Here is a 19,127-nt window from a genome sequence, read left to right as displayed (position 1 = left end):
CACACACACTGACCAGTGCTTTTCAAGTCTCTTTGTGCTCCCATGCAGGTAAAAGGAATAACAATTAGGTCATTTGAAAACATAAGCAATTAACCTGTTAGCAGCATAAGCTGTTGTTCTTGCCTAGCCCATGGTTCTTTTCACTCTCTAGATATGGCTTATTTTTGCAGGACAGCTGTTGAAGTGCACCCCCCCCCCCCTATTCGCCTCCCCTCTTGTAAATTTTGATGGGAGGGTCCACGACTTTAATCCTTGGGTCCAACTATAATTTCCCAAGCACAGTGTGTATGCCAGTAAAATTAATGAATGTGTAACTTTAGGAGCACAGTAAATATACTCTAGCATCAGCAGCTCTGGAAGATTGCACTTCTCACTCTGTACTGGTGGCATTTTGTTCTGTAGTGATAGTTAAACAAATGCTTATTCCGACTGGTCGCACAAATATTCCGATTTTAGCCACTACGCTAGCGTACAGTCTTGCACACACTGCTTTTCCAAGGTCCAGGTATGAACTTCACTGTGTGTCCTAGACAGTGTTAATTTTTTTTTTGCATACTACTGCACACCTACTGCCTTGTACTATTGGTGTGTTGTAGCCCACCAGATGTTTGAAATAATGTAAGTTGTAAGTAGCCAGTGGTATACCAAAGCACCCACTCCTAGTGCTACAAAAAACAGGTTTACCCACGAGAGTGATAATGCAGAGGAGGGCAACTTGAAGGTCATGTACTGTACAGCAAAGCTGCTAGTGCAACTAGATGCCGTCAAGTGTACCCCCCCCCCCCCCAAAAAAAAGGGGGGATGTTGGTGAGAATGCCAAGCATCCACATTGCTTGCTACAAAACTAAAGGCTGTTGCAGCCTGAAATTTGGGCAGGTGTGGGAGGCGAGGTGATGTGGTTTAATTGGGAAGGTGTGGGAAACTATCCAAGTTTTATTAATTGCTTGTTGGACCTATTTGTTGGATTCAAATAAGTGCCACGAAATTACTGGGTCAATGGGTTGAAAATTTGTAGGAATACATACCTAGAAGTTCCATCCATGTTCATGGAGCAGTTGGGGGAGTCTCATGAAATTAAAGTGGCAGAGAAGCTGAAACTGCACACGTGTAGGCATGTTTTACGTAGCGATACGTGCATGGGAAGTGGCTTTGCAAGTTAAGCTATTAATTTGAGCATGTTAATTTGAAGGGGGTGCACCATTCAGAGCTGATTGCAGCAAAGGAGTGACTGTGCCACGTCAAGAAGTCGCAGGATCCACCCACAGCTGGCAGCAAGGGTCATGGAGGTAGTTGCTTAATATTAGGAAAATGACAGATATGGGATAGTCGCAAGCAGAGACGGCCTTCTTTGCTAGAAATTCGGTTATGCTTCTGCCAGTTTCTCTAAAGTCTGTTCACATTTTCTCTGGGAATAAACAAGTCTTGGTACAAATTTTATGGACATGCCATCTGTAACAGTTGGCAAACTATACAAAACTGGATTGTCTTCTCCAGAATTCTGAGAAAAGGTTGATCATGGCTCTGTCTACAAGAATGCTGTGATCATTGGTTAAGTTCATTGTGTACTAGCCACTTCACCAAATGTTCTTTTAAAGGCATTGCAAATCGCACCTAGACAAAATACATGTGCAAAATGTGTTTCAAGCAAATGCATGGCCTATAACTGCATCTTTTACATCAACTGAAACCAAGAACTAAGTAGGGAACACCTTTATTGCAAATCCTGCCACAAAGCCCACAGCGTACTGCAGCCAACATCAAACATCAACTCAACGAGAGACAGATGTCTTGCCTCGATGAATGTCATATGTGCACTGTCTGCATTACCATCCTGATAAGCATAGGGCAGAATAGGTGTTGGGGTAATGCAATTTTGTAGCATATGTTAATTGTGAAGCAGTCCGAGACTACGACTTCATGCACTGCCGAACCAGTACAGCCTGCATGTCTGTGAGCCCTAGCTTTTGATACTCAGCTTCAAAATTAGCTAGACTGCCACCACCACAGCAGTAGCCATTTAACCGGGCTGCAACATGACTCTCCTTGAAATTCTTCAGACCTGCCTTCTTCAGACTTTCACAAAGAGCTGCATTGCGTCGAAGCAGGTACTTCTGGTGGTAACTGGGGGGAAAAGAGGATGTAAAATTATTTCAGCACTTTTAACCTTTATAGGTTCCACACATTAATGATAGCCTTTGAAATTCTAACAGCACACACACATCCTTGGAGCACAACAGTGAAAAGTGTACTGTGCGCCAATACAGAAGTTATAGTTGAGCAATATACCTTAAAAGCATGGATATGTAGCTTGCGACACGTCTGACACATCCACCAATGTAAAGAACAGATACAGAACCATACATACTCTTCAGCATCATAAAATGTTCCAGCAGCCAAGATCTTCGTAGCAACTTGCTTGCCTAACTTGTTCTGGTATTGCTTCAAGCTCTCCTCAGCGGCAGCTTTCTGTTCCTTGTCATGGTAAAAAATAGCAGACATGTACTGTCGCTTGTGGCAGGCAGTTGGATCATGAAATCCCCAAAACATGTTCAGAAGAGTCTTGTAATCTGTGTTGGTAGGGTCATATTCCAGTTGAACAGTCTCTGTATGGTCGCCACTGAAGGAGCAAAAGACAAACAATTTTGCATCATGAGAGGATCACCAAGATCCGCAAGGAAGAGAGGGAAACTGAAGTTTCAAGGCGCTTCAAGTCTATTTATTCGAGATAGAGCACTTGGCAAAACAAAGGCAAAGTGCAACAACATAAGTCCAAGATCTTAGTGCTTTCTTCTATAAGCACTGTAGATGTTACTGAAACTATTAGATTAGAAAATGGTGTATTAAACATGAGATTTCTATAATTTTAGTTTTCCTTGAAAACCCTTAAAATGTTCAATCATGGTCATTCACCACAAGTGGACCTCCAATAAGGAAACCATGCCCACAGACTATTGTAGCAGTGGTAAGAAAAGACTTCAGTTGCTCTGGCTTGGTACAAGCTATCAGAACAAAAAAACATTGCCAAGAACCATGTTTTCGCTGGAACATTTTAAATTTCATGGCTAACAGGAGTGAGCAGTACAGCCTTAATAGTGACGGACAGGCATTTTAATATTGTCAATTACATTACATATGTACAGGGTGGCCCACATAGCTGGACAGAACAAAGGTAACGTTTGCCGTCGCTTAGAGATACTCGTATTATTTTCATTCTGCCTAATTAATCAATCATTTTCTCAAGTAATATAATTACATGAAAAGTGTCAATGAGAAAATCGCAGAGCGATATGAACAACTTCTGATACAACATTTTGTTGCTCAAATGTGCTACAGAAGTGTTTTTCCTAGAGTGAAAGAAGCCCGCGAATACACGTGAAGTGCCTCGAGCAGCCAGTCGCATGACAATTTTGCGTGCATTTGCAGGCTCCTTTCAATGACAATGTGACACCAGCATTATGCTGATGAAGCTGTTTGCTAAAGGAAATTTAGCAAGAATGTTTTCCAGCTGCGAAATATCAAGTATACTGCTAAATGGTATGTTCACCAAGCACCGATTTTGCAATGGAAATCAAAATGTCATTGTGCCCACAGTATCTTTATCTGCGTTCTTCATTACTCTGGGCTCACTTGGACACCAATATTGCAGCTTTATGAGGCAAAGTGTAAAAGAACCTGGCTCAGTGGCTATGGCATTCTGCTGTTGAGCATAAAGTCACAGCAGCCACATTTCAATGGTTGCAAAATGCAAAAACTTGTGTACTTCGATTTAGGTAGATATTAGAGAATCCCAGGCAGTCATCATTAATCCAAAGCTCTCCACCAAGGCATCTTGCACAGCTCCAACGTTGCTTTGAGTTGTTTAACCCATGAATCAATTTGTAAAGGAGAGTAGGTAGTTCAAAATGCTAGTGCATGGGCATTCACATATACCTTGTACATACTCATGCAGATGTTGCAGAAAACATACTTAAAGGAACACTTTGAAAAGAAGTCCAGTTGTACTTTCCATGTTCCTAGTGACATTTTTATAGAAGCCAATCGTGAAAGAGGTGCTGGTGAGATTATAGTTGCCACTGGAGTCGCTAAGTGCCTTTGGTTTGGCTTAGCTAGCTAGCTAGCATAGCCAAAACTGGCAGTGAAGTCTCTCATGAGTGTATGTACAAAGCAAGGAGGCACCAGTGACAGTCATTCCTGCTTACCAAGAAAAATACCTAGTCGCTAACTATTTAATTTTAGCTCTCTCTAATGCAGGCTCCCATATGCCTCCCTCCATGCTAAGGCATGTTGCACAGCTTCAAGTTCACTTCATAGCACAGTCAGAGTGCCACCTAGGCTCCAAACCCTTTGTGGCACACTCGTGCCATGGATTTTTTTATTCTTGAACAACTTCTTTTAAGCCCCACAGATAATAGAGTGGTGCAAGTATGCTTTCTATGATATATGACTGCACTCAATATCAGTACGGTCTACCAACCAACTCGTGGCTAGCATCAGTTCATGTCAATGCTGATGGGAGTTGCGAGCCATCTCTTTTTTAGCATGTTATATATAGGAGCGAGATCACGCGAGCATCTCACTTTCCGAATGTTTGCTTGCGTTCACGTGATTGGCTGCGCTCTCATCAGTGGTCGTCCGCACAGTGAGGCAGGAGCACCGATTGACCACCACATTCTCGGTGAAATAGGAATGTTTGGAAAATTAAATGCTTGCGCGATCTCGCCCCTGGACTCCAGGAAAATGGTGCATTGGCAACCTACATGTAGTATACAACATACACCCAAAATTACAATAAACTTTAGTATCTCTTTAACTAAACTACCATACATGCTTTGTGAAAGAAAATGACCAGAATTTACCAAATTTGAATAGTTTTATGCTTTTAAAAGGTCAAAGATAAGAAGTGCAGCCGAAGTGAAGCATTTGGCATTTTAAAAAAAAGAAAAACATACATGCACTGGACCTTGCATAGTACATGTCAATTGGAGCTATTAACTAGCAAAACCATTTTTGCATTCTACTGCTCAAGTGATGGAGAGCAGTCTGCTGTGTCACATATGTTTTTGTTCATATGGCATGTAATACCACAAAGGAGAAAAACTTGATGGCAATATCCTTTCCCATTGATGGAACAGCTGCGCCTAATTACGCCACAAGACCCTCTGTGCCATCCTGCCCCAAAATGGTGTTTTAGTGGAATATTGCCATTTAGCCTGCGGTAAGTAAGAATAAATTCATACTGCTACAGCTATTAGAACTGAAACCAGAATGTAAAGCATGCTGTCATCATCATCCTGGAGATCAGTGGAACGGCTATAGCCACAGATATTGCCAACGCTGTCGGTCCTCTGTTTGCTGCTTTCGCTCCTTAGATGCATTTCTGTCCGGTGGAGGTTCCTTTGCACTCTCACTGTGTGGTCTTGTTTTGGCTGCAGTTCTGTATTTCTCGTATGCGTGTGGCCTGGAGCTCACTCAAGAAGGTTGTTGGATCAAAAAGAAGCCTCGGATAATATCCGGTAGCGCAATTATTTAGCACGGTTGTGTTCCCTTCGTGCCAATTTAGAATTGCCATGGAACATGCATACTCAATTGCTGGCACATAATTTGCTATTAGTGGGATCTAATCTGCAACCCTCCAAGATCAGAGTGAAGAGCTTACAGATGATCCAATGCACAATTATGCAGAAGGTATTCTGCATGTTGCAAGTAAAGAAGCCTTCATAGGTCTTCCTTGTAACTTTAGGCGTACATTCAGGTTCTGTAAGGTATGGTCTTCCTTTCAAGACCTTGTTCCACAATCATTTTTTACATGCTTGAAGCGGGGGAAATATACAAACGCCTGTTGCAAGTCAAAATGGTAGAAATGGCTTTATACTGCGATATACACCCAGGCAAAGCCTTTCTATTAAAAATAATGAAACTAGTTTTGTAATTTGCATCCTGATTACTGCAATGATCCATATAAAATCAGCTCCATTATATTTATGTATAAATTCAAATAATATTCTGGCCATATGGTGTACAGATGCACATTCAATACTGTGCCAAAAATGCTTATCACTGCACCAAATCAGCTTTTTTGGCATGCGCCATGGTCTGTGCCCAAAGGTGAAATGGCTGTTCCACCACGTTCTATACAGATCACAAATATGTCGGCAGTATGTCTGTCCATCTGTTATATATACATACAAAAAAAGCCCTTTGTTTTAGATAAGAAAATCACTTTCCCTAAATGCGTTCAGCTACAAACCATGGCAGTTCCGATGACATGACTGAATAATGGAAGCGCATTATTCAGTTCAAAGCATGTGCGGTGAGGCAATGAGACACACGATTTTTCACATAATTCGCAGAGTAACAGTGAGAAGACATATGCTATATGAGGTATGCCACATTGCGCATGCTTCGCTGAGGAGTAAATCTTCGACATTGCGAGCTTTGAAACACAATAGTGAAAAGGTAGATTGCTTTGTATGCAGTACAATTCCTTGTGTGATGAATAACAAACTTGAAACATTTGCCAGAGAAAATATGAATGAACCAGCAGTCCCTGCACATCATAATATGGTCTCAACACATTGTAAATGATGCATATGTGGTGTATGTAAATGCATTTGTCAGAGGAAACGTAGGTTCCTTTTGGCTCTCACTATTACATGTTGTTCAATTTAAACAGCCAAGGTTCTCTTAGACATGGTGTCAAGACATTGTAAATGACATGAATGGGGTGTGTGTATTTATAAGAGGAAATGTAGGTTCCCTTCAGCTATTGCCATTACATCTGGTTTACTCTGACTACATAAGTCTCATAGATTTTTTTTTTTCTAAATGAACGTTTTTTTGCTTGCCAGTCTCGCATCAGATGGTTGGTAGGCATCATGCCATGACAGAACACAACCAAGGGCTCGTATAGCACAGCATTGACCCACAAAATAATGCCAGTGAGCACACCAGTGTTCTGCGCAATAGAACAATAACCACGACATACAACCTGTGCATAATGTTGGCTTAGGTATATTATGAAACACACAACCCTCTTAATGGAACAGCGCATGATACTCAACTGCATTGATTTAAAAAAAATTCTTCTCTTAGCTCCCCATTATTGGGCCTTTGGGTATCTATCCATTCTTTGCCAATCCTCCAGAATGGATATTCACCACTGTTACACAAGGCATTAGAAGCCTTGAATGTATTTACATATGTGTCGTACTTCTCCATGCATGTCGCTCTCATAACCATTCTTCCCCCATTGCCTTTGTCCTCGTGAAATCGCCGCATCGATGTCTTACCATGTGCATTCACCTGAGCTTGTGCTTGCATTTTGGCATAGCATTGAACGGTGTAGCACATAAACAGAAACATTTTATAAGGCTATATACATGTTGCATAGGATGAAAGTAAATACAATTGTATGCATCGCATTTACCTTGTACAGCATTTAATTAACCGCTTCGCTCCACATTGATTCCAACATGTGCGTTGGATATGCATATTTTTTTCTCAAAAGGCAGCGCTCTAGCAGGCTAGATCGTTTGTATTTGTCACCTCAACTAAGCAGGTAAGAACGTAGCGTATTGTATGCCATTCTGCGATTCGCTTACAGGCTTCGGTAGGTTGGGTCCTTCGTAGTTCCACCAGTGTACCCGACGCGGGTGCGAACCACCCCCGGGGCGCAGCCGTACTGCGCCTCGGGGAACCAGAATCATGATAGTGCAAAGGTTGCTTTCTTGACTGGCACGTTTGGTTCGTAGAGCGGCATCTGCAATAGAACAACACATGAGACACACATGGAACCAGTCATTTGTTAACGAGATCGTAGGTCCATGGAATCAGTTTTGCGAGGTTATGGCCACGAAAATGTAACAGGGGCTGAAATGAGCAAATATCATGCGAAGCACTTTTTTAAAGTATTTCCTACCTCATGACACGAATGCACCTCGCCCATTAGTGAGAAATCCAGCTTCCACGCACAGAAAAGAGCTAACGCGACTGCGTATGAGCCAAGGCTAAAACGACCAGGTTCCTACAGCCAAGGCAGTTTGGCAACAGAAACTGCCAACTCGCGTTACGCCTACGCTACGGCGCCGAAACAGCGGGCATACATACCTCGCTGAGCCGCGCAGAAACAAGGAACAACTGCCGAACAGGGACGAACGGAAAACGCATCAGAAAGGAACTACTTTATCGGCGCATATGTGTTTACGTTTCCGAAGGATTCTACGTCACAGACAGTGGGTCTTTCACTTTCACACCGGATATGAAAACAAGGCCGCAGCCATTTTTATATTAGTATTTATTTAGAAACTCTATGGCCGCAGCCAACCACAGCTCTCTCGCACAGCTCGTACTGTACTACCACACTACCTTGCTTGGTTGCAGCAAACTCTATGGATTGCAGGGCAGCAGCCCAATGAGCAGCCGGCCGAGGTGCTAGGCCAGCCGCAGAACACCTAGCCAGGCCGTTAGACGACCGTGGCGTCTGCGCCTGGATGCGCGAGTGTCGGCGGTTTCGTCATATGGTTGCGTCGTCTTTCCATCTATGGTCTTTCTTTCCAGTCATCATAACTTATTTGGTGGACAGCCCACGCACGTTTTTCTGCTGGTTACGTCGCGACCTCGTACGAAACCGCAGAACTTATTTCATTCCGTATGGGCGTCTTGCGCTGGAGTTTGAGGTATATTAGCGGCGCCTGGTGGCGGCGCGGGAAACGACATCTGGGTCGTACCAGCTTGGGTCGTATTGAGCCCTGGCTGTGGCGAAGCACGTTTCTAGGTCGAGTTTTGCGTCGATCCGCACTTTTTTCTGCCCTGTTGCGAGTGCGAAAAGGCTCATCACTTCTCACAGACCATGCCGACCACGCTGCGAGCTCGCCGCAGCCTATAGTTTAACGAAAACGGGCTCTCCGTGTGCCGTGGGACGTAATGCTGCGAGCAGACGGAATCGGTGACGCCGATCCGGAGAGACCTAGCCCAGCCTCGAGAAGGCGTCACCGTCATTACTTTTGCGTTGTGGGCTGCCATGAACAAGAAGGCCTGAATCCCAACATCAGAGTCTACCGTTTTCCTTCAAGGCCTCACGAAGTGGAGCGTCGGGCGCGCTGCATAGCTGCAGTTTGTCGCGCTGAGTAAGCGAAACTTCGCGCCATGCTGACTGCTTCGCCTGTCTTGAAGCTTGCTTGATTATCTGCGTTCTAAATTTCGGTCTTTTGCACCTTTAGTCCCGACAGCACACCGACATAGCAGCAGGCATGGCTGGTAATTCACGATTCGAGACCCGGCCACAGCGACAATGAACAATTCGACCGATGCGAAGTGGTCAAGTGGCCAGGTGTGTGAAAATGACCACAAATGGCCGGGCTGATTCGGTGACAATTCACTACCCCACTACGAGCAGCACAGGTTAAGAGAGTTAAATGTGCTCATACTTGACCTCAAGTCAGCATGTTGAGGCAGCGCAGCAAGGTAGTATTGATTACAGCAGATCGATGTTCGAGCGCTGTCATTAAAAGCTACGTCAAGCGAGCAGCGCACGAGCTCGCGCTGCAGCGCGTTTCGCATGCGAGCTCATATGCATTGCATCAGTTATTACCAGTTACTAAAAGGGACAGATGGCCGCTACGACAACGCAGGCATAACTACTTGTTTAGCGGCATTCAGTCAACAAAGATTGCAGGAGGCCCGCCGTTCCGCGGCATGTCGAAAGACCGCTGCCTTCGCGGCGCGTACAATCGTGTGCTCGAGCAGTTCCGTACACATGATGTCTGCTTATCGCTGCTGTGGATTCATTTATATCAAGCATTTCCTCGCGTTTGTGCGCCTGAATCTAGCAGCGTGCAAACCTAACCTGAAGTTCCACTTCGTACGCGACTCGCTTCACTTGCGATTGACACCGCGCTAAAACTTCGCCGCTTAATTCTTGAACGGCATACAGGTATTCGGCACTGCATAATTCCTTGCCTTTACGCAGCGTGCCACCCCTGAAAAAATCTTCGGCACCGGATATCCGCTGCAGGCCGTGATACAACACAACCGAAAGTGGCGGGTCCATATTGTAAACGTGCTTTCCGAAGCAGACGACCGAGCTTGGTACGACCCATTTTAGGACAGAGGGCGCTTTTTAGCACCTTTTTCGCAGCGCCCCCTGGGCAATGCAAGAGCCCCATAGGTGTCAGGCAGTACGCAAATCGATCAGTTTTTTTTTATTTCTTCGTCTTACTATATACAATTTATTTTAAAAATGATATATTAAACGTTTAAATTACACACTGTTTTATCCTGGTATGCTACGCCAATTGGCTAGGCACACAAGGTCCTGAATATTTCGCTGCGCGTGTTCGAAAAAAGCTTTTGCGCTCACCGCTGCACTGTTCTTGCTCAAATTTTACAGAACGATCGCATTTTGGCGTCGACTTCGTTTAGTATAGTTTTGCACAGTAGTTTTGCACAGTTAATTGCCTGGTTTAAAAAAATAATTCAAATGTGCCTGCGCTTATGGGAATGCGAGCTGCTGCTGCGACGGCACAAGCATAAACTTGTTTCGCTGCCTGCCGTCAGCTGCAGAAAGAGTTTCAGCTAGGGCTGCCGCGTGTTTCCCGCTCCTGTAACAGGCGACTGCCCTCCCCGAAACGCTGCTTTCTGCAGCTGACGGCAGGCGACGACACAAGTTTATGCTTACGCCGTCGCGAAAGCAGCTTGTATCCCCATAAGCGTGGGCTAAATCTTTTTAGAACGCGCTCAGCGAAATATTCAGGACCCTCTATGCTATATTATCATGCATATGAGGCGTCTGCATCATGGATTGAGTGGTTTTAATGAAAGTTTGAATTGAGTTCTGTTTCAAACATATATAAAGGCGAAAGAGAACTTTCGTTTTCCTTCGTGATTTCCCGTTAGAGGGCAAAGTGAAAGAGTGTGGTGCTTGCACGGTGTTTTAGCCCACATAATTCAGATTATACCTGACGAACGTTAATTCAAATAACAAGTTGCACGTGTTTTGTCATTGTGTTCATGACATAAGTACAACTGAGATTGAGCCTTTCCTGCGACTTACATAGGTTGCGTTTTTTCAGTAAATATGGACCCGTTTTAGCGATTACCCATGTAATATTCGCGAGTACCCATGTAATATTCGCATATGGCAGATACAGACGTCTGCGAATCAGACGCATTCATGGTATTGAGTGCGCAGGTAACATCACTGCCTTATTTGTCTTATATCCAATTGGAAACCAAATACACCATTTTAGTCTGCTGTTTAATACATGGCGTCACTTCGACAGCTACACTACAACTGTACAATTATATGAAACTGGAACTAAAATATACGGATCCATAAAGAGACAGCGAAACAAATTTGTCGTCTGCTCTCAGCCGTCCAACGTGCGATTGGGCAGATTTTCTCGTGACGTAACATGACTTCCGACACGATTTGTTGAGCAAGTGGGGTATGGCATCTCGGGGCATCTCTTTTCATCCTTCCTTTACGAACGCAGAAACATACGTTTGTTGATATTCCAGCTCGGCAACCATGTCCGTGTTATGGCATGAATGTCGAAGATGCCCTTTTTATCATAGTATGAGCCAATTGTGAAAAGATCAAACGTTATAGCCTACTAGAACAACAGCAAGGTTTGTGCGCGTCATTTTTTTTTCTAGTCCGTGAGGTATTTCGATGCATGCACATTGGTCTTCGCCTGCACTGCTGCACCTGTTTCGTCTGTGCACTGATATTGTCCCTCCACTGTATTTGTTTGTTTTTTAGCATATAGATCACGTTATTTTTCATAGGTCATGTCGGTGTAATGAGAATTCTTTACAGAATTTCCCCTCGAGCGACTGCATACGTTGTAAGCGTATTGCTGCTTTACCTTTGTTTTTAATCTACTAGCATGTTGCCCGCTCGAGTATTATAAACAAAACTTGGAGCACCGCTTGTGCTCGTTGGCTTTCACATGTTTTCAGTCGAAGAAGCCTTGCACCACTTGAGAAGAAGCGCGTCTTGATTTGTTTCTGCTAGTTTGCACTGCTTGTTACTCGTAAACGGCGTCGTGTGTTCTTCGCCTTGGGGTTGTCGCTGCTTCAGCTGCGATGGTCGCGTACGTCGAAACGCTGCCACGGGCTTGCTTTCATCCCAACTTATCACTATGAAAAGCGGAGGCATAGCGCGTGTACTGTGTCTTCGTTGTTTTGACAGTTTCGTTTTTGTTAAATGCTAGAGATGACTTTATTGTGATATATGGAACTACTGTGATCGATTAGAATAGAGCGTAGTGGTAAATCGATGAAGGCCATGTTGTGTGGGCCAGCTGATGTGTGCTGACCGTGTTTCGGTTAATGGTCCGATGACACCGTAAAGTAACCGCACCTCTGAAGTACATCTTGGAACTGTGTAACTAACCGGATGCGTTTGTAGTTGGAATTCAATATTTTAACCTGGCGGCACCCACCTTTTTTTTATCGTAATCTAACTACGTGTGTAATGTGATGCTTTTACGAAAGAACGAATGTTTTTAGTGTTTAATCGTGGAATTGACGCCCGACTTCTGTATGTAAACAGACACTGCATGCATGAAGCAAAATCTTGGCATTAAGTTGTGCAGCTGTTCTTTAACCACCCATTTTATTTACTACCCAGATCTGAACTTTCAACGGATCGGCACTACTGAGTATTTATGTTCAGACAACTGATAAAGCTCGCAAGTCGGGTTCTTTAAAGGAGAGAGAGAGAGAGAGAGAGGTGCTTGAACTCATTACAGAACTGAGGAAATAGCTGTTTTTATTAACTGCATAACTCTCAGTGCCTTGAACTTGCATATTGGACTTAAAGCTCATGTACATAAGCAAATGTACACCCTTTAGGGCGTATATTTGCCTCACAATAATCGTCATCTGCCTTGCTTGCGTTTCCTCTCTTGAAAACTCTGCGCTCGCTACTTTCCTGTCGAGAATGCTGTGCCAAGCTGATAACGCGCAAGCCGTTCGTGACCAGGAACTACCGGGCTCGCAGCGTTAAAGAAAGGAAATGCGGGCAAGACACACTCTTAGGCAAAGTTACACCCTTTGGAGTGCCCCTTCTGCCACACACCGATAATCGACACTTGCCTTGATGCGTTTCCTTGAAAACGCCGCGCCCACTACTTTCCTGTCGGGAATGCTATCATGCTGATAACGCGCATGCTGTTCGTTACTGGAAAGTACCGGGCTCGCAGCGTTAAAGAAAGGAAACTCATCAAGGCAGATGACGATTACGTTGTGTGGCAGAAGGGGCATTCCAAAGGGTGTAACTTTGCCTAAGAGTGCAGGTGACGATTATTGTGGTGTGGCAAGATACGACCCAAAGGGTGTTAACATCTTTAAAGTGGTTGCACCCTTTGGAGTGTATATTTGTCCCACAACAGTAATCGTCCCTATTTGAAGTAGTAACTTAGCGCAAATAAAACCACGGAAACAAGAAAGACGGACAAGGACAAGCGCTACTCAGTGTGAGTAGCGCGTGTGAGTAGCGCTTGTCCTTGTCCGTCTTTCTTGTTTCCGTGGTTTTACTCGCGCTAAGTTACTACTACAAATATGGACGACCAACTAGCCCAACAGTCAACTCTTCGAGTAATCATCATCTGCCTTGGATGCCTTTCCTTTCTTGGAAACTCGGCACTCGCTACTTTCCAGTCGAGAATGCTGTGTCACACTGATAACGCACAGGCCGTTCGTGACTGGGAAGTACCGGGCTCGCAGCGTTAAAGAAAGGAAACGCGGGCAAGACAGATGACGATAATTCACTCTAAAAACAATTGCACCCTTTGGGGTATATATTTGCCACGCAACGATAATCATCATCTGTCTTGCCGCATTTCCTTTCTTTAACGCTGCGAGCCCGGTACTTCCAAGTCGCGAACGGCATGCGCGTTATCACGTTATCAGCATGACAGAGCATTCTCGACAGGAAATTAACGACCGCAGCGTTTTCAAGAAAGGAAATGCGGGCAAGACAGATGACGATTATCGTTGTGGTGCAAATATACACCTCAAAGAGTGTAAACTTTTTTAGAGTTGTTGTGGGACAAGATAAGCCCCAAAGGGCGTAATTTTAGGAGTGTACACTTTAAAAACAGTTGCACCCTTTGGGGCGTATATTTGCCACACAACAATAATCATCTGCCTTGCTTGCACATTCTAAAAACAGTAGCACCCTTTGGGGTGTATATATGCCACACAACGATAATCGTCATCTGTCTTGCTTGCTTTTCCTTTCTTGAAAAATTTGCGCTCACTACTTTCCTGTTGAGAATGCTATGTCGCGCTGATAACATGCATAAAGTTCGTGACTTGGAAGTACTGGGCTGGCAGCTTAAAGAAGGGAAATGCGGGCAATACAGATTCCGATTATTGTTATGGGACAAGATAAGCCCCAAAGGGTGTAAATTTTTTTAAGAGTGAAGTTTGTAGAGAGCTTTTGTTTCATGGCAGGCATTCAAAGAAAACACAAAATTGTAGTGCAATGAACTTTGCAGTCAGAGATGCATCTAAGCAGCAGTAGTAGATCTGCAGCTTAGAGCTTTTTTTTTTCTTATTTGTACTGGCTGGTGGCACATCATCACTTTCACACGAAAACATTTGTGGTGATCATTACCTAAAAAAGTTTATCTGTTAATGATCTATAGAAAGGCACCAGAGGTGGTTACTAATTGCACTTTCCTACAAAAGTTTTGAGAATGCACCGACTGCCCAAATTTCTTTGCTGCCTAAACATGTAGCCAGAAATTGACAGGAATAGTATATACCAGGTGTTCTTTTTTTCTTTTTTTTCATTATTTCTCTCTCTTTTTAAATTTCCCTAATAGACTATGCAGAATATTTTTAATGAATTGCCTACGCAGATAGCACACTTCTAAATCCTTGAACTGGATTGCTCAAAAAGGCGGACATTACAGGCACAAGAAATTAATAATACCACACTCACATGGTGCATTTTCAATCGCGATTGAGCCCGATCTGAAATCTAACTTATGGATCATGATTGGCTTCCATCTGCAGCTTGCGCCGAGGAGCCAATTGCAGCCGAGAAATTAGATCCAGATCCAGTTGTTAGTCTGCGCTCTTGTTGTGTTCTTCCTTTCGTCCTTCGTCTGGGTTGCACTGCCCACCCACAGGAATATATCCAGATCAGGCTCGATCACTATGGAAGGTGCCCCACGTGACGCCTATATAATTAACAAAGGTTCACTAATTATGTTTTAACTAATTACTTTTAGGCCTGTATTGCAATTTACAAATTGTAGCCTGTGAATTCGCAAAGTGAATCCACTTGAAACAAATTCTGAGGATGACTCCGGTTTGAGAGAGAGAGTAAACTTTATAGAAGAGAGATGTGCGTTTCAAACTTTCGGTAAATATGCATTTGTTGTTCCACTTAATTTTTAACAAAACGCCGTTTTATGCATTTAAGCACAAAAGTAACAGGAACACCAATGCATTTCACTGCACACTTTGGGAATGAATATCTCGAAACTAGTGTCATCCTGAGAATTCATTCCAAGTGGGTATGCTTTCTTAACTTACCAACTGCAATTTGTAAATTGCAATATGTGCTGAAAATTAATCCATTATAACTTATTTACCTAAAGTTTGATAACTTGTTGGTTATGCGTTCGATTTGTCATGCAAGTAATGTTTACCTCTTTGAGTAATTCTGCCCAAGGACAAAAATCTTGTTACCTGTTAGAGGTGATATGTAGAAATTCTGTATAGCCTACAATAAAACACCTGGTATATACCTGCCTGTGCAAACAACATGGTGCCTCCCTCAATTTTGGGTTCTGTGCCCTGAAGGAAGTAGTTATTTTTGCATCCTGGGGGGAAAGCTTCGGTAGCTGCATATATACATTAACTATTATTACACTATATGCTAGCTGTCTAAATAATAATAATAATAATAATAATAATAATAATAATAATAATAATAATAATAATAATGCTTTCTTTACCTGCAGTTTGCCAGTTTGAGCTTGACTGCATTGAACTGTACTTAAACTTTACTTGTGCAATACTTAATGTAGTGTGACCTGCTAGGGCTTGTTGAATTTTCATTCGTAGGCACTTGTGGTATAGCTACAAGACAATTGCCAAGCCCTGGCAACCATGTGGCTTGCTTGAGGGGTGAGTGGTTAAAGATATTGTCCTACTGAAAGTTAAAAATATACATGTGACTAACAAAAAGAAATGCAAGTATGAGGGTACTTGCAGTATGGAATTCTGACAGAGTAAGGACAGTGGCAAACACACATAATTACGCAACTTGTCACAACACTTTATTTTTGCACTTTAATTACAATATTTGAACATTGAGCTTGGTGCAGCAAAGTATGTTCCCATGAAGGTTCCACAAGCCTCAAGTCACATTCTTAGGTGTTCCTACCATGAAGCAATCCTATTTTGACTAGTGCTGCTTTCTGGTGTTCATTTTCAACTCGTATCAACGTTCAACATGCACTGACATTTGTGTATGACAGCATGGTGTTGACCTGGCTTACTTGGATTGGTGGTATCATCTTGAGGCATCCCTAAAAAGCAGAAAGTTTGCTGTGCCAGTGATATGACATGTTCCTGTTGTGCTTTGTGCTTTGAGGTTTGTATGCATTACTTGTTGACCTGATTTAGTAACCAGCCCCCAGATCAATGCAGAGAGTGGCATCATAATGAACTTCACAGTGCATTCTTGCTGCTGTGTTGACCGGTCTTCTGTACCATATGAGGATAAACTCAATACACAGAAGAATGTTTCTGACCTACTGTTGCAGAATTGTACACTGACTGGAACCATTTCTCGGTGTTGCTTTGGTCAGACGCATTATGTTTTCGTGAACGCAGACATCCTTGCAAAATTTGAGGCTTGCGCAAGAAGGGATATCATTTGGCATGCTTGCTTTTCAAAACAATTGTTAATGTTGCCATTTACAGGTTGTGCGTCGTCGGGGCTGTGGCATGGCTTGGCACAAGTGTGGTGCATGTGGAAAGCGCTTTGCTTTTCTCAAGAGCCTGGAAGAACACCAGCGCACACACTCCACAGGCAGCCCTCCTCCTGAAGCCTTTGAGTGTGAGCTGTGTGCACTCAAGTTCAGTGTTCTTTCTGAATATCGATCCCACACCAGCCAGCACCACTGTGGCCAGACATCACCAGATGGTTGCGCAGCTGGGGATCGGTCATATGCACTTGACGAGGAGGACACCGATGGTCAGTACTCAGAGACACCGCTGAAAGGCTTTGAATGCCAAGGATGCACCAAGAAGTTTGCCACAGCATTTTCGCGTGAGCGGCACTATCAGCGCAAGCATGCCACCACACCATGTTCCCAGGAGCGACGCCGCTACCACATCAAAGACTACAAGGTTGGCCGTAGCCTTGTCATTGCAAGAACAGTACGGTAGCATGGTTGGCTCGTGTTGCATCACCTCAAGTGTCGTAATCGAAGCAGTCTTGTTCCAGCTATGTGTCAGAGGTACACAAAATGTGAAGGAAAATGGGACATTCAGTTTGTGTGCTGGCAGAGCATTTGACAGAAAAGCTCAATTTTTCAGGCATATTTTCGCTACCCTTGTCTGCTTTTAAAGCTGCTTGATAATTCAACCTATTTTTGATGCAGATAAATGTTTGAATTTAAGGAAAGCGCCTCCTACTAAACCTTACGGCGTTGTCCTTATGAAAAATTTGCAGGCCACTGTGCATTTGACCAAAACTCTGTGTAATGTAATGCAGTTTCTATAGCATTCTTGGAGCTACAGAGCTTGAAAGAGAAAAAAGGACCATGCTTAACCTCTGCAAAGTTTTGAAGCATCTCGAATGCTGAAGGAGACTCACACGTTGCTTTGGCTGCCATTGCAGTCGTGTATTAAGAGGAAGCTTTAGCTCGGGCCCAACTCTGACGTGGCCTACTCAAATAATACATGTAAAATGCAAAAATGTTTTTGTGAGATAACCCCTGGACCAATATTAACGAAATTTGTTGCATTTGAGAGAGGAACTTAAATTCTAGTGACTGTTGGATACAGAATTTCGATTTAGGGCCTGAATTTTATTTAAAAAGATTTTCAAATATCGAAAGTGAAAGAAATAGAAGCACGAAGTTTACAAATTACTAGCGTTGCATCAAAAACAGATATCGCGGTTCTGTAAACAACATCCATTACATCATTCAAAGCAGACAAATTCTATATGTCAATTTATATTTTACGTGAATTTGTTACGTTATCTACAGGGGTTCTGCAAAAGTTGTATTTCCATATTACTAAATTTCTTTCAGATTCATGTGTAACATATCAATTTTGTCCGCTCTAGATGTACTATCAGATGCAATTCACAGAATTGTGATACCGTTTTTAATTGCCGATTAGAGTTTTAAACTTGATAGTGTTGTTTACTGAAAATTTTCGATTTTTGCAAATTTTTAATAAAAAATTGACAACCTAATTAAAAAATTCGAAACAGACTCACTAGATTTCAAATTTGTCTTTTAAATGCAACAAACTTCGCCTAATTTGGTGCACTGGTTGTCGAGAAAAACGAATTCTCCTTTTACATGTATTTAGATAGGAGCATCTAAGCTAAAGCTTCCTCTTAAGTACCCTGCGCACTTGTGACCGTGGCTGTACGATGGACCATGCTGCAGTTACTGTAGCTTCAAATGTGCAGCTCATATTGGTGTTATTGCATGGTTTGTCATTGCATACTTGCTGTTTGTCACGCATTTCAGTGTGCCCCCAGTTTTGTTTAATAATTGTTTCAAACTTCACAGCAAGCAGCTTTTATAAAGTATCACATGAAAATAACTTTATATCATAAGTGCATGTAAGTAGCTTGGCTACTATAATGAATCAGTATGACATTGTTTTGTTTTACTTCTTTGTAGCTATGAATGGTTCACTTGTCTGTTTAATCTTTTTGTTGCATTGCACCGATGCCATGTCTTTTCACTGCTGCTTTGTATTCGTGTGAAAGGAAAAGAGATTGAGAAAGCTGCATGTAAGCAATTGGCTAAACATTTGTGCTGAACAAATATTTGTTGTCTTCACTTTTAAAGTTCATACTGTGAACAGTTATGGTAATACATATTGTATTGTGTGTCTTGGTTCCTCAA

At 43.0% G+C, this 19,127-nt stretch overlaps 2 protein-coding genes across 2 annotated transcripts; one reads left to right on the top strand and one right to left on the bottom strand.

The window, feature by feature from the left end:
- Positions 1 to 1,695: 1,695 nt before the first annotated feature.
- LOC135911241 (peptide methionine sulfoxide reductase-like) lies at positions 1,696 to 8,347 on the bottom strand. The gene is given in 4 exon segments (XM_065443436.1): positions 1,696 to 2,121; positions 2,366 to 2,617; positions 7,602 to 7,759; positions 8,107 to 8,347. Coding segments are annotated over 4 exon segments (684 nt in total). The 5' UTR covers positions 8,167 to 8,347; the 3' UTR covers positions 1,696 to 1,907.
- A 3,088-nt stretch (positions 8,348 to 11,435) lies between these two features.
- LOC135911233 (zinc finger protein 391-like) lies at positions 11,436 to 19,127 on the top strand. Its single transcript, XM_065443426.1, has 2 exons — positions 11,436 to 11,628; positions 16,954 to 19,127. Exon 2 carries the CDS (start codon positions 16,978 to 16,980, stop codon positions 17,419 to 17,421), a length of 444 nt encoding a protein of 147 aa, XP_065299498.1. The 5' UTR covers positions 11,436 to 11,628; positions 16,954 to 16,977; the 3' UTR covers positions 17,422 to 19,127.

The sequence above is a fragment of the Dermacentor albipictus genome, chromosome 1, assembly GCF_038994185.2.
Source record: "Dermacentor albipictus isolate Rhodes 1998 colony chromosome 1, USDA_Dalb.pri_finalv2, whole genome shotgun sequence".
Lineage (NCBI taxonomy): Eukaryota > Metazoa > Arthropoda > Arachnida > Ixodida > Ixodidae > Dermacentor > Dermacentor albipictus.
Note: the sequence above shows the minus strand (reverse complement) of the source record. Positions and strands in the feature narration are given on the sequence as shown.